This window comes from Epinephelus lanceolatus, chromosome 4 (assembly GCF_041903045.1).
Source record: "Epinephelus lanceolatus isolate andai-2023 chromosome 4, ASM4190304v1, whole genome shotgun sequence".
In the NCBI taxonomy this organism is placed as follows: domain Eukaryota; kingdom Metazoa; phylum Chordata; class Actinopteri; order Perciformes; family Serranidae; genus Epinephelus; species Epinephelus lanceolatus.
Window position 1 is genome coordinate 8,423,018 of NC_135737.1, and position 25,019 is coordinate 8,448,036.

At 40.7% G+C, this 25,019-nt stretch overlaps 1 protein-coding gene across 2 annotated transcripts in view; it reads right to left on the bottom strand.

The window, feature by feature from the left end:
• Positions 1–25,019, bottom strand: part of LOC117260308 (leucine-rich repeat and fibronectin type III domain-containing protein 1-like protein) — a 575,214-nt gene that overhangs the window by 64,784 nt on the left and 485,411 nt on the right. Inside the window, exons 6-9 of one of the 2 annotated variants that reach the window (XM_033632283.2) lie at positions 20,511–20,781; positions 16,377–16,577; positions 12,728–12,894; positions 6,638–6,878 (exon numbers count right to left, since the gene is read on the bottom strand). In XM_033632283.2, the coding sequence (XP_033488174.1) occupies positions 6,638–6,878; positions 12,728–12,894; positions 16,377–16,577; positions 20,511–20,771 (870 nt within the window). In that variant the 5' untranslated portion in view covers positions 20,772–20,781. Of the gene's footprint in view, positions 1–6,637; positions 6,879–12,727; positions 12,895–16,376; positions 16,578–20,510; positions 20,785–25,019 lie in introns of both variants that reach the window. The other variant, XM_033632282.2, reaches the window with a different exon arrangement.

The window sequence follows — 25,019 nt, forward strand, 5'->3', positions numbered from 1 at the left end:
TGTAAATTCCATTTTAGTCGACACTTTGCCAACATATTCCATAATCTCTTAAACTGACAGGTGTGGTGTATCAAGCCGATTAAACAGCATGATTATTCAGGCTGTTCTCAGGAACTGTTCGTGCCTTTTTGTACATAAAGTAATTCAATTTCAATTCAATTTTATTTATAAAGCCCAATATCACAAATCACAATTTGCCTCACAGGGCTTTACAGCATACGACATCCCTCTGTCCTTAAGACCCTCACAGCGGATAAGGAAAAACTCCCCAAAAAAACCCTTTAACGGGGAAAAAAAACGGTAGAAACCTCAGGAAGAGCAACTGAGGAGGGATCCCTCTTCCAGGACAGACAGACGTGCAATAGATGTCGTACAGAACAGATCAGCATAATAAATTAACAGTAATCCATATGACACAATGAGACAGAGAGAGAGAGAGAGAGAGAGAGAGAGAGAGATGCAGGTAATGACAGTAGCTTACAACAACATTAATGAAAGTAATAATATTATAGTTATAGTTCTGGCTACTGTGGTACAATATGTTGAAAGTATATATTAATATCTGACAGTATACTTGTGTGACAATAGTCATATGTGTATAATAACAGTAGAAGTATGACTAATGACTAATGATGGCAGCAGCAGCAGGAGGCATCTGGCAGGACCATGGCAGCAGCACAACCACACACGTCACGCTGTCCAGGCACCGCTGCGGTATGAGTTATTCTGAGAGACAGTGGAGCACAAAGGCTCCGGAGAAGAAGCCGAGTTAGTGACATCCAGAATGGCCGAGTTAGCAAGATGCAGTAATAGGATGAGAGAGAGAGAGAGAGAGAGAGAGAGAGAGAGAGAGAGAGAGAGAGAGAGAGAGAGGGAGCCCGGTGTATTATAGGGGGTCCTCCGGCAGACTAGGCCTAAGTCAGCCTAACTAGGGGCTGGTACAGGGCAAGCCTGAGTCAGCCCTAACTATAAGCTTTATCAAAGAGGAAAGTCTTAAGTCTAGTCTTAAATGTGGAGATGGTGTCTGCCTCCCGGACCGTAACAGGAAGATGATTCCACAGGAGAGGAGCCTGATAGCTGAAGGCTCTGGCTCCTGATCTAATTTTGGAGACTTTAGGGACCACGAGTAACCCTGCGTTCTCAGAGCGCAGTGTTCTGGTGGGATAATATGGCACTATGAGCTCTCTAAGATATGACGGAGCTTGACCATTTAGAGCTTTATAAGTTAACAGTAGGATTTTAAATTCAATTCTGGATTTTACAGGGAGCCAGTGCAGAGAAGCTAAAACAGGAGAAATATGATCTCGTTTCTTAGTTCCTGTTAGTACACGTGCTGCTGCATTCTGAATTAGCTGGAGAGTTTTTAAGGACTTACTAGAGCTACCTGATAATAGAGAGTTACAGTAATCCAGCCTTGAGGTAACAAAAGCGTGGACCAATTTTTCTGCATCTTTTCGGGTCAGGATAGGCCTAATTTTCGCAATATTACGCAGATGAAAAAATGCAGTCCGTGAGGTTTGCTTTAAATGAGAATTAAAAGACAAATCTTGATCAAATATTACTCCGAGGTTTCTTACGGTAGTGCTAGAGGCCAGAGCAATGCCATCTAGAGAAACTATGTCATCAGATAAAGAGTCTCTGAGTTGTTTGGGGCCAAGAACAATAATTTCAGTTTTGTCTGAATTTAACATCAGGAAATTGGTGCTCATCCAATTTTTTTATGTCTTTAAGGCAGTTATGGAGTTTAGTTAACTGATTACTTTCTTCTGGCTTCATCGATAAATACAACTGTGTATCATCCGCATAACAATGGAAATTTATAGAGTGATTTCTAATGATGTTACCTAAAGGAAGCATATATAGAGTAAATAGGATTGGTCCGAGCACAGAACCTTGCGGAACTCCAAAACAAACTTTGGTACGTAAGGATGATTCATTACGAACGTCAACAAATTGAAAACGATCAGATAAATAAGATTTAAACCAGCTTAGTGCTGAACCTTTTAGGCCAATTAAGTGATCCAGTCTCTGCAGTAGAATTTGATGGTCAATTGTGTCAAACGCCGCACTAAGATCTAATAAAACAAGAACAGAGACGAGTCCTTTGTCTGAAGCAATCAGAAGGTCATTTGTAATTTTAACTAGAGCTGTCTCAGTGCTATGATGCACTCTAAATCCTGACTGAAATTCCTCAAATAAATTATTATCCTGGAGAAAATCACACTGGTCTGCGACTACTTTCTCAAGGATCTTTGACATAAAGGGAAGATTAGATATTGGTCTATAGTTGGCACACCTCTGGATCCAGGGCGGGCTTTTTTAGGAGAGGTTTAATTACAGCTACCTTAAAAGACTGCGGTACATAGCCTGTTAATAGGGATATATTGATCATATCTAATATATGAGTGTTAACTAAAGGAAAGACCTCCTTAAGTAGCCTAGTTGGGATGGGGTCTAAGAGACACGTTGATGATTTAGATGAAGAAATCACTGCGGTCAATTCTTGAATAGAAATTGAGGAGAAGCAATCTAAATATATACTACAGCTGTGTTTGAGGTTAGATAGGTAGGCCTACCATCTGAGGACAGGAGGTCATGAATTTTGCCTCTAATAGTTAGAATTTTGTCATTAAAAAAGCTCATAAAATCATTACTGCTAAGGGCTAAAGGAATACAAGGCTCAATAGAGCTTTGACTCTCAGTCAGCCTGGCTACAGTGCTGAAAAGAAACCTGGGGTTGTTCTTGTTTTCTTCTATTAATGCTGAGTAATAGTTTGCTCTGGCATTGCGGAGGCCCCTCTTATAAGTTTTGAGACTGTCTGTCCAGATGCATCCAAGTGCATACATAAATCCGTGTAATCTTGGACCAGTAATTCGTGCATAATCCATGTACTTTAGAAGGCTGTGATCATGGTGACCAGTGCACTGATGGGAGTGAACAAGGAAGTGGTCCAGTAAGGAGGCAGGTTGGGGTGGTGGATGGGCCACAAACCACAGGACTTTCCCCAGAAGACTAGTGTTCAGAACCACATCAACTATGAGTCATTTTAAAGTATGTCCTGACAATGTTTCTTTTTTTGTGGATTACTACACGTGTCTCAGACTGGTCACTATTAAGGGAAACTCAAAAATGTGCAGTTTGATTGCACAATACAATGCCACAGATGTCACAAATTTTGAAGGAGCGTGACATTGGTATGCCAACTGTAGGAATGTCCCCCAGAGCTGCTGCGAGAGAATTTGGCATTACATCCAACCACTCAGAAGTGCCTGTTCACGGGCAACAGCTCTGGTGAACATTCCTGTTGTCAGTTATTTAATGAACTCCTTAGAGCATCTCCCCCCATTGAGGAGAATAAGAAACAATCAGACTCTGACATGCACGTGCTTGGATTGCCATGACAACATGTGACGAGGGTTTACAGCGAAGCATTTTGCACACAGGGATCATGGCTATTGATATGCTGATTGACAGTAAGATAAACCAAACGCGTTGTGTGAAAGCTTCACACTGGCAGAACACTGGGACTGCTAGGATTAACTTAACTCACATTTTATTTAAGAAAAAAGCATTTTGTATTAATGTAATATTCTATTGTTGCCTTTGTAGCACGTCTCCAGGGACTTCTGTTGGAAAATAGCTTTACTGCCACAGTAATGTTTATTAATGTGAATCGTCTTTGTTAAATAAACCAATAAATAGACAAAGCTATGTGCATAAAGGCCAAATGGGGGACCACACCTGTTTTATGTTTCCTCCTTATATGGGTGAATTTGACCCACATTACTTTAAAGCAGATCCTGGGTATTTCCTGCAACATAAAAGGAGCCTCTGTATCCCCTCTCTGTGTCTTCTAACTCTACAGTGATATAAGTGACTGCTTTCTAGCTCCTTTACAATATAAGGGATAAATAAATAATGCAATGTCATGGTTCTGCATTTTTGCATATCAAACTCCATGACTCCACACTTTCACCAGAAGGTTCACTCCTCTGTGACACCAACCATCTGCCCTGTTCAAGTGTCCTTGAGAAAGAAAGTGATCATGAATCCACAAAGGGCTGAAAGTTAAGACAGCACAAAAAACACATTTTGCTGCAGGGATTAGAGGATTATGATGCCAAACACACAGAATGCAATTTCTATGACTACCATGTTTAAATCACACATTTTTAAGTGACAGAATTAGCCAGCTAATGATGACTTCAGGCTTCTGTTATCAAGAAGAACAATATTTGTGTTATTATTCCCAGAAAGGTAATAAGATCAACCAGGGGCCACTTTAGACGACCTCTGTTTGCAGACTTCAAAGCAGGTCCAGGCCTCAACAAATCCATGTCAATGGTAACACATATGGTTCCTAAAAATCACTGTAATGATGAATCTTCATCTCTAAATATACATCATCCCACTGGCCCCTTTAAGCAGTGTGTAGGCCCAAATAATATCTGTAACTTACTACAATCTTTAGTTAACCATGAAAACAGAAAATACTTCCTGGATCTCAACGTTGGTCAAAGTTTCATCAACATTCTAAATCAGAACTCAATTACACAAAGCAAACGATGTGGGTTTTGTTAATAATTGGCAAACTTTCTGGGGAAAACCTGGTCTTATTAGGAGAGACGGCATTCACCCCACTTTGGATGGAGCTGCTCTCATTTCTAGGAACCTGGCAAATTTTATTAGTAATTTAAATCCCTGACAACCCAGAGTTGAGACCAGGACAGAGAGTTGCAGTCCTAAACGCCTCTCTGAGCTTCTAGTTCAGTTACCCAGCCATAGTTTTCATAGTTTTATACAAACGGTGTCTGTCCCCCGACCACCTAAATTATTTAAATCTAAAATTAAACAAAGAGGAGTTGTGCATAACAACCTCATAAAAATTAAAACCTCTTCTGTGACAGAAAGACAAAACAGGAGAATTAAATGCGGACTGTTAAATATCAGGTCTCTATCGTCTAAAGCAGTGTTAGTAAACGAATTAATATCAGATAATCATATTGATTTACTCAGTCTCACTGAAACCTGGCTGTGTCAAGATGAATATGTCAGTCTAAATGAGTCCACTCCTCCCAGTCATAATAATACCCACATTCCTCAAGGCAGCGGCCGAGGAGGGGGAGTTGCAGCCATTTTTAACTCTAGTCTGTTAATCAGCCCTAAACCTAAACTAGATTATAATTCATTTGAAAGCCTCGTTCTTAGTGTTTTACATCCGACCTGGAAAACCTCGCAGCCACTTTTATTTGTTATAGTGTACCGTGCTCCTGGCCCGTATTCTGAATTTGTATCTGAATTCTCAGAGTTTTTATCCAGTTTAGTTCTTAAATCAGATAAAGTTATTATTGTAGGCGATTTTAACATTCATGTCGACGTTGATAATGACTCCCTGGCTACCGCGTTTATCTCATTAATAGACTCCATTGGCTTCAGTCAGGGTGTACATGAACCCACTCATTGTTTTAACCATACCCTCGATCTAGTTCTGACGTATGGAATTGAAATTGATAACCTAAAAGTCTTTCCACAGAATCCCTTGCTATCAGATCATTATCTGATTACTTTTGATTTCTTTTTACTCGATTACACGCCACTCAGCAACAGTTACTATACTAGATGTTTATCAGATAGTGCTGTCGCAAAATTTAAGGAAAAGATTACTTCGTCGTTAAATTCAATACCAATACCTTCAGTAACAGAGGTTTCCCGTGCCGACTTTAACCTCTCCCAAATTGATCATTTTGTTGATAGCGCCGTAGGCTCGCTGCGAACAACGCTCGACTCTGTAGCTCCTCTTAAAAAGAAGTTAACAAAGCAAAGAAAGTTTGCTCCTTGGTATAACTCTCAAACCCGTAGGTTAAAACAAATATCGCGAAAATTTGAAAGGAATTGGCGATTAACCAAACTGGAAGAATCTCGTTTAATCTGGACAGACAGTCTCAAAACTTATAAGAGGGGCCTCCGCAATGCCAGAGCAAACTATTACTCAGCATTAATAGAAGAAAACAAGAACAACCCCAGGTTTCTTTCCAGCACTGTAGCCAGGCTGCCACCAAAAGTGGCTGCTTTATACTGAGACATCACTGTGTTTCCTGCTGGGACAGTGGCACGAAATCCGGTTGTTTTTTGGAGACATTGCTGCTTTTCCAACGCAGACAGAGGGTTAGAAACTGGGTGTTTTAAGTCAAAACATGAGATCTTTTCCAAACCATAACCAAGGGTTTTTGTGCCTAAACCTAACCACGTTAATCACAGTATTGTTAACATTAAATTTCAACATATCTGCTACATAATAACATGCAAATGTAACATTTATGTGGTTTGTAAAAATGTACATTGCCCACATTTTTGCTGTTGTGTTGCTAAGCTGCAAGTGTCCCAAAACAACACTGGAGATTTACATTAGTTGAACTCAGTGATGGATGACAGTTTTCTTCTTTTTTTTAATTAAAGGGCCAAGTGTGATGATGCACTTGTGCATTACTATATCCTTGTTTCTATATTGTGGAGGAAATTAGCTCTGCAGTACAGAATACACACTGTAATGTCTGACCTCTCCATTAGTTCAGAGTGTTTACTATCAGTATCCTGTGGATTCTATGACATGAAATTACTCCAAGAACTTTAACAAACCTCTCTAATGGTCCAGAAGTATTTGCCAGCCAGGTCTTTGGGCGAAGCGCAGGTCTCCAGGTCGTCCTCTCTGGTCAGTCTGCGGAGCCAGACCAGCTCGCAGTTACAATGCAGAGGGTTCCCACCGAAACTTAACACCAGCGCCGTGAGAGGAGAACCCTTCATCTTGGCATACACGGGAATCCGCAGGAACAATGGGTCTGGAGGAATCTTCTTTAGCTTGTTGGATGTCATGTCCAATCTGGTGATGGGGACAGAGACAAAGAAAGAGGAATCAGTCTTTAACTTTCATCTCATTCTCTCATCAAAGAAAGGAAAAAATCAATTTGTTAATTTGTAGAATATACTGTTAATCAACAGACACTGAACCAAAGAAAGTTTTGGCAGGTAGGTAATTTACATACTGTACATTTCTAGTTAAATGACAACATGAACATTTACCAATGAAAACAGATCTAATAGAATTAGAGCTTTATTTTGGGCATTAAGGAAATTAGCTAATAACCTAAATTAAAACTAAATGGATTTAGACATTTCTCCACCACAATGATATTCTTGGCAGGTGGGCAGTCATGTCTGACAGACAGGAATGAATAGTGGATGACGTGTCATCTCAGCTGCAAAGCTGTGGACCACTGTCCAAGACCAACAAACAACAAAAAGTGGTTGTGATTTAGCGAGTAATTGCTGTTTTACCTGTAGCCAAAACCTGGGTGTCTTGTAGCAGCCTGTTGCAGTTTTTCCTTGCTGACTTTTTTTTTTTTTTAAACTGAGCATCACTGCGTTTCCAGCCAGGATGGTAGCAAAAGAAGTAGGCATTCAAACCAAAAACATGATCTTTTCCCAACCAGAATCAAGTGGTTTTGTGCCTAAACCTAACTACACGTTAGCCATGGCACTGTTTCAACATAAAAACTTGCAAATATAATGAATTTGCAGAAACACAGTTCCAATATTCCTTAATCTCTCTCCTTCTGGCTGCAGCTGAGGTATATATGGTGAAGTTCAGTGTTATAAAAGTAGATCAATTCAATCATTTCTTTACTCATTAAATCAACATTCTTATTAATTTCTTCACTTTTTATTTAAAAAGGATGAAAGGCTTTTTCTTTATCGACTATATTCACTGATGGGCCTCAGAGGTACCATCAAATGGTTAGATTAAATAAAAAATTACAGTTTGTGGTAATTTACAAAAATGTCAGGCTAAAATCCATAATTTCAAGAACCACTTACATTTAAATATCACCACACCAATCATAACACATCATGAGGCAGAGACATGTTTTGCAGCTGTTAGCTCACTAACGTTCCCTCGAATGCAGTGACACAACTGGATGTTTTTGAAATGAAAAGTGATGTGGGAGACAACCCTGCTCCAGTAAAAGCTCCAAAGCTTGTGGTGAGGAAATATGACCCTGAATACATTAAATCTGGATTCATAATGGCAGGCAGGGATGCTAAGCCAAAGGCAAAGAGTGTTGAATGCAGGGAAATCCGGTCAAATGAGGCGCTAAAACTATCAAAGCTCCAGAGACACTTAAACACAAAGTGCCCAGGATGTGCTGGTAAGTCAAGAGAATATTTCCTAAGGAAAAGGGATAGGCTTCAGGCACAACAGAAAGTCATCACAACATTAACAGATGACAGTGCTGTAACACGTATTCACAGCCCATTAGATTTTTTTTCTTTTTTCCCCTCCTTTCCTCCTAAATTTCAGACCTTTGTGTAGCTACCCTTTTTTCTTGAGGCAGATCCAGACACCCTTAGCATCACAGATGTATGTGAATACTATGGTGTCCACAAAAATGTTTACCTTTTTCTAATTTAAAATGAATTATATGAAAGCAAATGACCAATACATTCTCACTCTGACTTCGTCACACATAAACGTTTAGTCATGGACTTTCCATGTCCAGGTACGATGTGCAAGGGGTGCGTTGGTTGTTGACGTTCTGGGACACTGCATGGTCTTCTTTCAAATAAATACTTCCCTTTTCACAGGAAAGTTTGCATACATTTTCTTTTAAAATAAATACACCGTAAATTTATGTTTTTTTTCCCCTTCAACAACAAATGCATGTTGTTACGTTTTGCCAACACACGCACATTGTTGGGAAGAGAAACGAACAGGGTTTAGCTAGCTTCACAGTCTTATGGGAAGTGAACACTGGATTCCAAGGTTAAGGTTGGTTCTTGTTGGACCCATCCACCACCCATCCCACACACCGTACTTTGACTTTTGCTGCATTAACATCTGTTTTTATCCAGCCACGTTTCACCCTGATACTGCCGGGCACTGTTAAACTATACCGGCGGCTGGCTGTGTATTATGCCAAAGTGAAAGGACAGCTTTTTTCATCTGTGCCTGGCACTGGAAGAAACTAACCAAGCAGCAGATTTCGACAAGTTCAGTGTAAGACTGGGTTGAAATGACAGTTTGCTTGCGGTGACAAACTCACAGAGATTTTTTTGAAATCCTCTTTTAGCTTCTAGTTTTGGTTTTATGCAACACTTACAGTTTAATTAGCAAGCTCTCATTAACCCACTGTTCACTTCCTGCTCAGCATCAAACAGCAGACACAGTTAGAGACTAGCTGGTGAACATAGTGGAGCATTTAGCAGCTAAAGAGATAGATATTTTGATAGGAATTGGTGGAGACCAAAAAGAGAGCTAAAAGAGAGTGAATATCATTAAATGGATACCAACATCACTCCAGATGAATGACAATGTTGCTCTGCAACTGTTGGATGTGTTAAGACAATCTCCTGCTAATCCATTAGTGGTAACAACTTTAGAAAGGTAATAACATGTTAGGGCAATGTGTCTGTCAGCATATTCAAGAGTTATTCTGCCCCCCTCGAGGCCAGGATAACCAATTAATGCAGCTTTAAATGTCAGATTTTAAGGTCAATCTCACCATAAGGATCAAAGTACTCCTGATGCAGGAAGGAAGATCTACTGCAGAAGAAGCACAGATCTCTATATCAGCAAAATATACACCGAATGCCATGTGACATAATGCTTTGTGAACAGGGAGTCCATATAAATGTTTTCAGCAAACTATCTCTGTCCTGCTCAACATGCAAGAACCACAGCTGAATCAAAGATGTTTGTGCTCTTCTCAGAGGCATTCTGACCAACATGTAAAAATATCTAATTAAAGTAGAACAAGACGGGGCAGGGAAACTGGGCTCACACAAAAGTAAAATCGCACTGCATCACAAAATATCATCAGACTAATGAGATCCAACAATGGACAAATATTACAGGGTGTATTTTTTGTCATTCAGCCACTGCACCATCTCTGGGAATTGGAACAGTAATTTGCTGGCCAAAACATTGGACCTGATGACTGGTAATATTGTGGGCGATTCAAATATTTCACTGTCGTCAGCAACAAACATGGGGAAGTCTATTTTCTCCCAAAGTCCCTGCAGAAATATTCGACAACACCGATGACTTAACAAGAAGTTAATAGCTGTTGAGAGCAGCAAGCATGCTGCACTTTACAAATTTCAATTATGTTATTTCATGGGCAGCAGCCTCATGGTGTGTTCATTTGTGAGTGTGTGAGTGAACACTCACCTGTGCACACGGATACATTCAGAGTTACACCAGCTGGTCCATAAGTTTTGTGTCTCCAGGGCAAAAACAACCCATTACAGCCCTTTTTAATAAATGCACCACTATTTATCAAAAACCTGGCTGATTTTCCTTCTTGCACATCGATGACTGTTGGTTGCTGGGACGTAAATTGAAATTGATTACTGTTAATGGGGTTCAAATGTTATTTTGTGCCAGGAGAGTAAAATTACTCATTGCACACATGCAGCCACGTCTAATAAGAACAACCCCTTATTTTCAAAACCACAAAGGCCAAACTAGAAGTGGTTTACAGGGCAGAAGCCAGGAATAATAAAGCACAAAACAAGTCAAAAACAGGAAACCAATCTTCTTTAATTAGGGAGGTGTCACAGGTGAAACAGTGGCTGCTCAGCCCAGTCGCCAGAAGAAAATGTTGGTATTGTATGTTTCTGCAAACCCCAAATCTGTTGCATTGTACATTTAATGTAGGCCATTTGCTGTAAAACAACATTGTGCATGGCATCCCTGCAATTACTACGTGCAGGGCTTCTGTTCTCTCAAATGTCTCCTAAGGGAGAAAAATACAGTATTATCCATCCATCTGTCTGTCTGTCCATCCATCCATCCGTCCATCCATCTATCTATCTATCTATCTATCTATCTATCTATTTATCTATCTATCTATCTATCTATCTATCTATCTATCTATCATCTGTCCGTCCGTCCGTCCATTTGATGACAATATATTTGTTGTTATGATTCTTTTGTCTTAGTTTATAATAATATGTAGGTTAAGTTCATGTGTATTTTACTCTCCTTATTGAGGTTGGACTGTGAAAACACCCGGGACAGCAATTCAGCATTGTCTGTCTGAGGTCAGTGGTACACATTCCCATTCTGTCTGGAAGTCAGTAAAGGCTGTAACATTTACCATCATCTACTATCATTGTGCCCTCAGGCAAGATGCTGAACCCCCAGCTGCTCCAGTGGAGATCTGGTCGTACTGGGCATCTGTGGAGCAAGCTGCTACTGCTGAAGAGGAGTTTGCCTTTGAAAGTGAACTGAGCCTCATGGAGGGATTTGCGCCATGCTTTCAGTTCAGTTTTATCTCGCCAGAAGCTTTAGTTTTATGCGTAATTGGTTTGAAAATCAATTAAATTAAAAAAGCAGCTCATCAGGGGGACTGATACAGTTGAACAAAACATAATTCGTAATGGTTTATTTTAATTCTGATGCTTAAGTCAAAACAAAAATTCCCTTTAAAAAGATGTACTCCCAGAAGAGAGACGCACTGAAGCTCTTTGATGAGTCCTTTATTCTGGATCTATTCAAATATTTTGGTCTCTGGAAGATTTAGAGTTCAAATGCAGAATTGGCTGCAGCTTTTTGAAAATTCTTCCATTGATAATTTTGCTCATTTATTATGCATCAGTGTAACTTATGCCTTCTTATAATTCTTTGAGGTTTATGAGCGGCTCTTTCTCAAGCACATTTCACTACCTTTTTAGAAATACCTTGATAAGTGTAATATATATCAGGGAATAACAGTGTTTGAGTGAGTTTAGTTGCTTTTTAGCCATCAAACAAGGATATTTATTATTGACCCACTGCTTTTCCAGCAATGACTGTGCCACAAAAAGCATTTCTTAAAATGTGTTTATTTTTCTTATACCAAGATACTGCTGTGTTTCCAGTGATCTTTGTGATCTTTTCCTAACCTTAACCAAGTTGTTTTTGTGCTCAGACTTAAGCACATGTTAACCACAGCATTGTTGAAATGTAAAGAAACAAAGTTTCCAGTGACTGGATTGGGCTGCTAGATACAGTAATATTCCTACATAAAATGTGACTTCCTCAGTTTTCTTATATTTCCAATATGACTGTTGCCTACTTATGCATCCTGATGATTGAAAGAACATTATCTCCACCAAATCCTGACTAAAATATCCATCTCTCTAGTTTCTAAATGTTCCACCTTCTTACCCAGCTGGCCTCTAAGTTAAGTCTGTTGGTGTGGTGGTGGGCAGGTAGCACACAGTGGGTTTATGAGTGCTTGTTTGAAGACAAACTGCCTATAAGGTTCGGTGCATGTGGCTGAGACTGCATCACACAGTGCATGTGCTATAAAACTATGAGTTAAAGGAGGCTAAAAACATCCATCAAACTATGAAGAAAGCTACAGCTGTATGTTATATCATACCCCTTTGCAGTGCTGAACGTTTATACTTATGGGATATACTGTCTTGGTACAAGAAGACCATGGTCACAGTGTCCAGATTTGCTGAATGCTGATGTGCTGAAAGTGTAGTGTACTTATTTGTGGACGCTGCATGGAGTTTAATTTAAAGGCCAAAGGAAGCAGGACGATGCAAAATATAAAGACTTCTCTTTGGATTTCCAATGAAAAGCTAAAGTTCACACCTTTGTGAGCTTTTTCTTCCTCTTTCTGTTCAACCCACACGGGCTGCTGATGCTGTTAAGAGTTCTGACATGACTCTGACCTGGCCAGTTTGTGCAGGTTGGAGAAGATTCCCTCAGGGACGCTTTCTATGAGGTTATGATCAAGGCTGAGGGTGTTGACGCTGACCAGCAGGGCAATGGTCTCCCAGGGGATGTCCACCAGGTTGTTGTAGCTCAAATCCAAGTCCTCCAGAGTCTCCAGGAAATCCTGCAGGGGGGAGGAGATGACAGAAGCAGAGACTGTGAACAGAAAGCATCATTGCCAATTTTAAGAGAACAGAGAAAAAAGGCCACCCCCTAAGAAATCTGGGCTTTAACAGCTTCATAATGTTGTTCATGCATGGAGGCTGTGTTTAGAGAGAAAGAAAAGAAATGTTTTGGGAGATGAAAAGAGAAATTGAGGGTTGGATGGATAGAGATAATGTAGTAGAGGGGAAAAGGGAGGAAGGAAGGAAGAAAGGGAAATTTAGGGGTAGAAGGGGGGACAGGGAATAATAGAGAAAGACAGAAATGGAGATCAATTACCCCGGTCAATGTTGTGCACTCAAAACATGTTTCTCTAATTGCTTCCATACAATTCTAACAATCAGTGCACCGCTGAAATGCCACGAGTCAGCACACATTACAATGAGCAAAAATACAAAGAGGGAAAAGGAGAGAGGGGGGGGGGGGGAATAACAGGAAGGGGGGGTTTGAAGGAGAGCGATAACGGCCTGTTGATCAGCCAAAGTGTTGTTGTCGCAGCTGTAATTGCTCTCATAATTCACACAATCAGGACAATGTCTGAATGTCACAATGCCTCAATTCTCATTACAATGATCTGCGCTTTATTGCTTTCTGAACTAAGAGAATCTCATTTCTTAATGACAAAAGAAACTTTAGGAGCTGTGAGGAGCAGTTCAAAGAGCTCTGTGAGCAGAAAATCTGTCCTAAATGGCCTAAAATTCACGACTGCCTTTCCAGAACAAATGACTGTGCTGTTTTTCTTTTTTTTGTTCAAAGTGCTGACAATGACTCATGGTTATGCTCTGTTTCAGGGTGGATGGATGGTTGTATGAAGCATCTGGCTCTGACACTGGAGACTGGTGTTCTCCCATCCCCAAACGACAAAATAGATTGTCAGTGTCTTTAAAAATGACTTGTATGAGTGTTTTCTGATCTGCCACCCCTATGCCTAGGGGCTGACATCTGGTTAGGGTAAGGCAACTAAAGGCCCAGACACACCAAACCAACATCAAAGAACTAGTGGTGATGAAGGCTGGGTGGTGCATCACTGCTTGTCGCCTGTTGGGCCAAAAAGTTGCACTTGAACACAGAGCAAAGAGGGAAATAACTCGCCATAGCAGCAGGTGGCAGTAGTCTGTATTCGTCATTAAAGAAGGGAAGCCAGAAGACCAACAGGACAGATTCAAGATGCTAGTTAGCCAGTTAGCACACAAACAGGCCGTACACATGCTGCATTTTTTGCACCAGAGCAATGCCAGAGTGACATCATTGCGACGGGCATGCCTTCCCGAGCCCCTATTTTTCAGGGCGCGATGGCTGCGCACCTAAATAACCACAGTTCAACTTTTGGAGCACAGCAGTCTGTGGTTAATATGGAGAACAAGTTCATCGTTTTAGTACAGAGCTGCCTGAGCTTTACATTTGTCCAACAGAAAATATTTTTGGCATAATACACACTTACAAAACAATGATATAGTGCTGGTTATGGTCATTTCGCAACCTCAGACGCCACTTGCCTCCGCGCCCCTGAAAGTTTGCCCAACATCCAACCTTGTGTTTTCCAGGCGGTTAAAGATGGGACATGTGTACGGCCCCAGTGCCTACATTGCCATTTTAGCTTACTGTGATGTTGTTTCTTGGGATATCTTCAAATGCGTCATATACCTGAAGTCTTTACAAACTAAGTTATGCATGTCAATAAAGAATAACTGATTAAAATATTGAATTGTGTCGTAAACAAAAATTCAAAAATCTGACATTCTTCCATCAGATTTACACACAAAATATATTGATGCAAAATATGTTTGTATGTAGAAACACAAACAAGATATTTCTCAACACTCCATAAGATATTTGAACTTTGTACATCATTACATTTTTGAGATATGCTCATATTTATGAGCAGAGTGCAAAGGCAGTGTGATATATTCATCATTCATTCCTCTGGCGCCTGCACGTGTTTTCACATTGTTTGCACGACACATAATCTAGTGTAATGACATTATTATGAGTGTACAATGTGATGACAGGGAAGACAGACACCTTGGCTTTCTGCTGCAAAAAGAATGAATGTTCTAGCTATTATAGTTTTTATTTTAGATCAATATATACAGTATTATGCAAACAGCGATCTCCCATGGCCATTACAGGGAAATATTGGTGTAATTACAGCAATATACCACATTTGCACAGTAATGTAAGGTAATTATGTGATGACAGGGTAGGCAGAAGCCTTAACTTTCTGCTACAAAAGAGTGAATGCTGGAACTATTATGGTTCTTATTTTAGATTGTTTTAAACAGGACCATGCAAATGATCTCCAGCTCTCGTGACAGCCAATCAAAGGATTTCATTTACCAACAGGCTTGGCCAGCTTCAATGCCAATTCAACTTAAAAACTCAACTGATCCTTAAGAAACATAATCTGTAATATAGGAATGTCTTGATCAACAATTCTCCATCTTTAGGCACGGGGGTAATTTTTTTTTTTTTATCAATTTTGTTTTGTCTTAACATAATTAGGCAATTAGTCATATCAAACAAAGTGACTGGGTGAGGGCTCCTGCAAACATTTTTCTTTTTAAAGTTACTTGTAATTTTCTTAGATTTATCATTCATTCAGTTCTGATTTTTGTTTATTCTTAGTTACATTCATAATCCAGTGAGAGAAATTTATTTTTTAAAAAGCTAAAAGTGATAAAATCTGTGCAAGTCTTAGCTGAACAATAACAGAACAGGAGGGAGAGATGAAGTGATGAAGGCAGGAGAGAGGGTAAAGTTCAGGCTGAGGTTCAGCAGGTCCTGTCGATTAGTGAGTTCAGAGTTCAGATCTCTGTGCTGTCTCTTCATCAAAGTCCTGCAGAGGTCTAAAAGCTGGTCCTGAGGGGACACTTTGGTACGTCAGCACTGGACTTTTAATGAGCAGAGAAAGGACAGTGACATATAAGGAAAGGGAAACAGTTATTTTAGGGCTGGGCTATTAAAAAGGTGTCCAGCTGGGCAAAGGAGGCAGGCGTGGCTGGCTGGTTCTGTTGGACTTCAGAGTCAGAGCCAGAAATGGGGCGCCACTTTCGCACAACATTTGACCCTCAGCACCACTGACTTTGCAATAACTTTTTCAAACTGAGAGTCTTCAACGGTAGAGCACACACACGCACACACACCAGCCCAGTCGCCAGGAGAAATGTTGGCATTATACGTTTCTGCAAACCTTTACATTTGTATTTTCATACATATCATATCAATGTTTCTAAAGTGACATAGTACATGAGCTGACTTTGTCATCTGGAGGTGGAGGGGTTAAACACAGTGCTGTTGAAGTGTCAAGTTTCAATGTATCTGCTACATAATAATCAGATGAAACCTATCCATGGTTTGCAGAAAACTACAATGCCAAAAGTTATTTTGGCATTTGTGTTGTTTGGTATCATGTATTTTTCTTGATGTCAGGTAAAGTGTTGGTACCTGAAAGGCTCCCTCTGATATGCTGTGCAGCTGGTTGTTGGCCAGGATGAGGTGCCGCAGGTTCACCAGGCCCTGGAAGTGGGAGTCGTCCAGGACGGTGAGGCGGTTGGCATCCAGATGGAGAGCATGGAGGTCCTGAAGGTCAGCGAAGGCGTACGGCCGGATTTGACTGATGGTGTTTCTGCTCAGGGTCAGATGGATCTGGACATGCAGAGAAAGATAAGATTATTTTGATTTAGAACACATGAAATTTCTCTTAAAATGGACAGAATCACTGTGACATCATATCAGCAACAACTGTCTCTTCTGGGTAAACAACTGGCAATTGGTTTGAACTGTGAAGAAACCTCAAATCTGCAAACTTGTTAAGTTCTGCTGTCATTGTGAGCCTGACCTGTAAGATTTAGACATATATAGTTTAACACAGTGGTCTGACCTATCTGACAATTCTGCAGTGCTTATTGATGTACTGTGTTGCGTTGCTATCATCTTTGATAAACTGCTGTGAACAGCAAAAAGTATTTTAGCCATCCAAAAAAAAAAAATCAATATCAGTATAAGTGTATGCTATATTTCATTATTCGCTCCGCTTACTTTACACATTACCCAATCAAGGCCCTGGTAGACTGGCAACTCGGTCTTCTGCTAAGTAGAATTACTGTTTTTGTCAATGAAGTCGGGTAGCTTTGATAAAATAGCTTCAATTCCCTGTTGGAGTAGGCTGTCTATATAGCATACACTTAAACTAATATTGTTTTTTTTGGTGGGCCTTTTTTACGTGGCTACAAACAAACCAATTTTTTCAGTGCAGTTTTATCTATTTTATGTACGTGATGTGAAGGTTTTTCACCAGAAAGTTATTGCAAATAAACATTCTGATTCGGTCTATACTGGTTTAACATTCTGTATCTGTGAGCAAAGTTGCTACCAAAGTTACCCAATTTCTTTACTTTATAAAGCACTACAGAAATAATTCAATTTTATGTCAGCAATAATTTAGTAAGGTTTTACTCTTGTCTAACACTATAACATGTCTCAGAGTGCCAATCTTTCTGTCCTCCTGTTCAGGGAGGTCAAAGTTCAGGGTAAGCAGATCAGGCCATCACCCAGGAGATAATAAGGATTCCATGTTTCACTTATGAACAGTTCAGCAGGTTGGACAGTCAGGGCTGTGGGGATTAGACCAGCAGTCAGGCTACAGGGTGGCCCATAAACACCAAGACACCCTGTCACCCTTCATTAATAATAATTTTAGTAATTAATACTCAAGCACAGCAGGTCAGTTGAGACATGGAATTACAAATGGGCTGGGCTTCATTAATAGATACTCGTACTATTAGAAACACACTGCTGAGGTCGGGAGTTTGTAGGCTACTAAATACTTGCACTCCTCATGGGATACATAGATGTGAGGATGCATAAATATATTCTATTAACACCCAAGAAAAGGTCAATCAACACCCACGCATTTGTAAACCTGTTCGCCGTGATCACCAGAGACATCTGTGACGCTCTGTCACGCTTTCCACCAAATGATTAAAAACTCATTTCCCACGTTGCCCTGTGTGTGAGCAAACATCATCTGTGCTGTTGTGATCACACCGGAGAGGAAACTTATTTTTCAAAACACTAAGGAAGTCTCCAGCTGTGATGAGTGTCACTATTTGGCATTTAGATATCACGATGTTGGTAGTTTTCTTTTTGTGCCGTGCGCACTGGAGCCTCTCCATCTCCGTTTCATGATTACAGTGGAATTAAGTGGTGAAATCGGTGCGATATTATAGATTTCACCTCAGTCATATGTTGTGTTGGAAGGAGCAGATGTTCCTAATGTTTCCTGCGTTCAGCGTGGAATAAACATGAAAACTCTCCTTGCTGTGTTTATATGTTCCTGAGAGCACAGAGCTGAGCGGTTTTCTTTAGAATGCTGAATGCTTAAAACGTCTTCCTTAGATACTATCCCACCATTACTCAGTATCAGTTCACTCCCCAAGTTACTCAAATCAAATGATGCAATTTACACTTTTCGAGTACCCACTTGTCCGAGTCTTCCTTGTATCCTACATTTAAAATAGTAATATCCTACATTTCCTATAATCTGTTTAGTGAGACAAAACCAACCCAATCAATCAACCCAATGGTTAGAAAAACATCATGTTTTGGCCTAAAATACCTGGTTTTGGGGGCACTGAAAACGCAACAATGTCTCATTAAAAAATAAAACAAACAAACAAACAAAAAACCCCCTACAAAACACATGTTTGGTGCATAAAAAGTCAATTGTAAAACAGCAATGACTCACTAAAACACAATCAGTCTTGTTGTCTGCTGGTCTCAAACAGTGTTCTGCAGCTTGGCAGCAGTCTCTTCTTGATGTCATGCCATCCACCAACCCCTCCAGCTCTAGATGAGTGAGTCCAACTACGTCACTTTAAAAATGTTGATACGCATAAAACGCAGATATGTGACGTATTTGTGGTTTGCAAAAGCCTACGATGTCCCCATTTTCTCGTAGAGTCTGGACTGATGAACCTGGCACAATGGCTGCAAATCTGCGACAGGGTGGCCACTAATGATAGCTATAAGTGCACGTTTCTGTGTTTATTGACTGGTATACACTGTTTTTGGTAAAGGTTTGTCAATAATTTTAGGATGCAATGCATCTTTGAATCTATGAGTAAACGAGTGGTTGTGAGGTTTTTTTTTATTTCCAGTGGAATGAGTAGCTTGTAATGATATTAATCCACGCTTATTTGCTGAAGCTGCCACTCTTGTAAATGTAAGTTGTCAAAGAGAGCCAGTGGCTTGCCAAATAACAATACACAGTATGATCAGACACTATTTAGGCTGAAAAGCTTTAAAACAACCCTATAATCCAGAAAAGAATGCTGATACTGATTCTGCAAAATCCTGGTTTTTACTCATTGAGTTTCTTGTTTCTACAACATGGCAACTATATTGTGGTAAAGATTTGAGAAATATTGTGGTTATGGCAAATAAACTATTTGTTGAAGTATGTTCTTGAAATATGGTGGTTTTGGTAAAATAAAATTAAACAAAATCGAGTCTCCGACATAAAAGTCAGATGCACTACGCAACCATCCACCACTGTCCCCTCCACATCCTTGTGTTAAGGACACAGTACTTCCTGTGCTGGAACTGAATGTGCTGGACTGAGGCTTGTGAGCACAGACAAATGAAAGATGCCTTCTCCTGTATGATGAAAGCTTTTTGTCATGTTTCCCTGCAACATCTCTGTGAAGCCCTTGGTTCAGGGTCAAGATTCATCATGACTAAGCCAGTCACGACAAATAAAAGTAAGTCAGTGTACATTAAGTATAAGCCATGATGATGATGTGAGTTTTATAAGCAGCGCATTTAAGAACCCCTAATTCAACCCAGTTGTGGGAAGAAAATGTTGGCAATGTAAGTTTTTACAAACCACGCAGATGTTACACTAGTATGTTTCCAAAGTTCATGTCAATGTTTCTAAAGTGACCTAGTACAAGAGCTGACTTTGACATTAGCAGGTGGAGAGGATGGTGGATGGCTTGACACATAGGCGTGACACCTGCCAGAGCACTGACTGAAACCAACAAACAACAACACCAGTTGTGTTATCATGAGCAGTGGCTGTTTTTTTCAGCGGGGACTGTGTCACAAAAAGTATTTGATTTTTACCGAGACATCCCTTTATTTTCTGCCATGATTGTGCCACCAAAACAAGTTCTTTTCAGCCAAAACACGACCTTTTCTTAACCATAACCATATTGTGCTTGAACCTGGCCATGTTAACCACAGCAATACATAATGTACAAATGTAAAATATCTGTGGTTTGCAGAAATGTAGGATGTCAACATTTTCTGGCGATATGAGAACCTCAGTAACATCATTAAGCTTCTTTATAACTTATATATTGTATCAGTAATATTTTCTTACAGATGGAATTGACACAACTTTCAACAAGTACTCGTTGACTACAGTAGCTTCCTGGCACCCACAGAAACAAAACAGCAGAGCGAAAGAAGAGCACAGTTAGATCACATCCATATCAAACTGCCTGGCAGGAGCTGGTGATTGTGCAAATCAAAGCAAACATGAATTTAAAGGCGTTTAGAAAAGTGAACTCTGACCAGGCTGGACATGTTGGCGAAGTCGCGGTGCCTCAGCGTTGTGATGAAGTTGTCCATCAGCCTGAGCTCGGCTGTCTGGCGGTCGATGTTGGGCGGGACGAAGAGGAGGCCCGTCTTGGCACACAGCACTGTGTAGGATGGCAGCAGGTTCTGGCAGGTGCACCGCTTCGGACACAGCATGGAGGAGGAGCAGGAGGGGAGGGAGGACAGGAGGATGAAGAAGAGGAGGAGAGGGCAGACCAGTGAGGAGATGACATCCATGGCTACAGTCCTGCTGCAACACAGAAACAGAAGCAGAAGACAGCAGAAGTTAGTTTGTGTAGCTCTCAGACTGGATGCTAACAATCCAGGTTTAGAATTAAAAAAATGTAGTTAATGCTTTGCCCAAATTGTCGCTCCTCGATTTGATTTGAAGATTCTGTTGTTTGGCAAAGATAGTCATCTCTCCCCCACTCACACTGCTGTATGACTCTATAAATGAAGATTATTCCACACAGTGACACTGTATGTGAGATAACAGCTGCAGAAAATGTGAAGTTTTTTGCATATATCAGGACATTTCTAATGCTTTTACAAACTTTTTGCAGCTTATAACAACACAAAATCCTTCCTTTATGCTGTCCAGTCTTTGCAGGCATGAATCTCCAGAAAAAAAAAAGTTTTATAATAAATGCTTCATGAGAGAGAGGAGGAGGAATAATGAGGGCAGGCAGGAGGAGAGGCAGAGCAGGGGGTGACAGAGGGAGGAGCGGAGGGGGTAAATTAAAGTTAAAGAGTTTGTTAGTGCAGCTTGTGTCTTTTTTCTGCTGAGTAACTTGTCCTGGGAAAGTGAAAGTAAATATTACTTACATGATCAATTAGGCTGACTGCACTCTCATGATTACAACCTTAGGAGAACATTAGAGAACACAAATTATCCTCTGCATGACTATCTGCCTCACTTCATAAATTCCATAGATGTTTTTGTGCATAAAAATGTGGCTAAACTTTTCCAGCCAAGGCAATAAAGGAATACATTTACATTGATATTGATTTCTCTCCATTCAGCTAGTGGAGCGCTGAATACATTCACACAAGGAGAAAAAGAAAACACACACAAGCAGGGTTGACATATGCAAAAGGAAGGCATGCCATTACACACACACACACTCATTCATGCATGCGTGCACACTCTCACATGTATACACTCTAAAAAGTTCCCCTGAGTCAGATGCTGAGTGACTGGAGGAAGGTCGATTGCAAATAACAGCGGAAAGAGACACGCTCTCTTATTTACGGTGCTGAAATATTCAAAGTGTGCCTCAACTGCAGAGCAGAATACAGAACAGGAAGTCTGCACATGTCCTCATAACAGGGTAAAGTGCAGGATACGGGCCAAATGTGAGGAAGTAATGGGAGAGATGTAATGGAATGAGATAAATTCAGTGGAAATGATCGGGAGAATTCAAAACCCAACTGAGACTACACTCAAATGTCAATGGGTAATTGAAGAGTGTGCACATGACGGGAATGTGAGCACAGAGGACATGCAGGCAATAATGAGCGACAACTGGGATCCGCAGATTTGTCACTTGAGTGAGAATTTTTCAGTCAGGCTTAAGGTGAATACCAACCCAATCCCCAATTGAAAATGTTGGCAATGTACAGTACGTTTCTGCAAACCATGAATGCGTACATATTTCATATGTATCATATCAGTGTCTATAAAGTGACATAGTATATGAGCAGACTTAAGGCCAAAACACACCGGCAGCGAACGGCACAAGTCAAATAATACACCCCTATTGTTTTCAATGTACAACCCAACACTGGCAGCAGCTAGACGTGAGTCGGCACTCATGGACGCCACTGTCCTGTTTGCAGCCTCGCCGCACCTGCAATTAAATGCTTGCTCTCTGCTTGTGCATACCAGCTTCCGTAGAAGCTCCTATGGTAGCTCGACTTCTCTCCTCACCATTGATGCAGAGAGAGAACTCCGTTGCTGTGTCCCGCGTGTGACGAAGACTGGTTAAGGAGAGAATCATTGCTGAGGGTTGTCATTATAGAGACAATGGCCAAAAAGATACTTTCTGGCAAGGCACAGCTCTGGAGATTGTCTCTTCAGGTGAGAAATCAACATTAATAAGTGGGTGTCCCCCCAGTATTTTAAGCTTATGCAGAGATGGAAGAAATGCAGATCTTTCAGTTACAATAACTCTGTGTGGTTGTATGTTTAGCGCGGCGCGTCCAGTGTGTGCAAGGTTTGGCACTTGACACACGCAAACTGGTGCACTGCACTGTGGTGGCGCCGGTGAGTTTTAAGCTTTTGTTATCCGAAGGTGGATGGCGTTTTGGCCTTTTGACATTTCATTTGCATTAATAATGAGTGAGTAATGGTAAACTTTTAGTTATCCATTTGTTGGTTTATTGAATTGGGATGTCTAATTGGTGGTGGGATCTTGTTAATCACTGTAGATACAGTAAATAAGTTGATAAGATATGAATCCTCATACAGTCAGAGATTTGTATGATCTGATCATCTATGAGTTGATTTTGATCATTACAGTTATTTAAGCAAAAGAGTTTCTGTCAGACGGACGTTAAGAGCTCCAGAAAACCCTGCTGGTGTGAGACAGAGGTGACCAATCATCTCCACCACACATTTGGTGGTTTATTGCCAAATTACCGCTGTCAAATTATCAATCCCTTTATACGATTAGATTATTTTGCAGTAGAATTTAAGCTCAGTGTGGTGCTGGGTCTCTAAGGAACACTGCTGCTCTGAGAACATATTTAATTTGTTTAGTCAGGTCAGCGCAGCGTGAGAAAAATGCGGAGCAGCTCTTCTCCATCTCTGCCGCCCTCTCCTCCATCCTTTCATCGCTCTCCTCTCGACTTGAAACGCTTCTCATTTCAATAGCATCGCTCCTTTTCTCTATCCCTCCATTCATCTCTCCGCCTGCATCCTCTCATCAGCTCTATTCAGCTGTTTCCTGTCATATCACATCCCTCTATTCTTCTTTCCACCCATCCGTTCATCATTCTTTTCCTCTGTCTGAAAAACTGCTTCTGTCCATCTCTCTGTATCAGTTCCTCCATCTCTGTTACTATAAGATCATTTATTCCTCCGTCTTGCCAAATAACCTCTATCTCTCTGTGCATCTCTGCCTACATTCCTCTCTCTGATATCTCCCTCTTTCATCCAAATTTTCTTTCTATTCTGTCCCTTAATATTTAATCACATTGTGTTTAATAATACATACATATATGAACGTATCCACACATGAAGAAATGACATCTATGTGGGTAAGTGTTGTCTGTAAAATGGTGAGAAGGTGTTGAGTGAGGCATCCTCGCTACATACATGAGATGATAATGAAATGTGTGACTGAAAATTGATGTGTTGATTTACTTGCTGATTGAGTTTCATGACTTCTGGACCTGCTTTGAATAACAGAGGCGCTAATGAATGTTTCAGCATGTTTATTCTTACTTTCATGAAATTCACATGGACTTCATTTCAACCATGCCTCAGTTATTGTCACCCAGCTATCTTCAGCAGCGTGGGATGGGGCAGGAGCCTATCACAGCTTGCGGTGGGCAAGAAGCGGGTACACCATGGAGAAGTCCTTCACAGTTTGTGCCTCTTAAATATTATCATTGTAACAGAACTAAGCGAGCAACTAAGTACTACAGACCTGAGTGCCAGTGAAGGTATACCAGCTCATTCTCATTCCATAGTCATTACAGACCGCTGCTTTGTCAGGGATATTGACATTGGACACCTGACGCCTAAAGCCACTTTTTGCAGCAGTAAGATACACCGCTGGGCAACGTCAGTTTGTTACGTGACGGAAAGTAACCTTTTCCTGTTCTATGATATGCCTCCAGCCAGCCAGATGGCACCAGCTGCAGCAGCATAATATGTGGACAGGCCGTGTCAGATCATACGCAACAGGATGGAAACTGTCATGGCGGTATGATATGCTGCTGGACGGCGTCAGGTTGAAACGCTGCCAGTAACAATTTAATATAAGGAGCTGGAAAAGTCCCTATAGGGCAGGCAGGAGGGGTGGTGGATGGCAGTGTTCAACATAACATTTTTTCCCCAATGGCCCCCTGGGCCAGTAGTTCAGAGTTTCACTGGCCCCTTGTATATTCTTACTGGCCCAAGTAAAAAAAAAAAAAAAACAAGAGAGAGAGAAAAAATGTCTATAAAACTTCATTTAATTTAACTTCATTTCATTTAACTCTATTATACCTCACTGTAGTGTGATGGTATATAGGTCTACAGCAGACCTCACAGAAGCTGATGTATGATGTCACAGCCTATGTGTACTCATCCAGACTGTTGGTGGCGGTCCTGAAAACACCCCAGTCAGTAGTGTCCAACCACGCCTGGAGATCCTCTACAGCATCACTGCTCCACTTCTTAGATGACCTCACAACAGGTTTACAGAGCTTTAACTTCTATTACTACTATTTGGGGAGTTCATGGGTAAGGTTACCTTTGTTAAAGTCGCAAAGGAC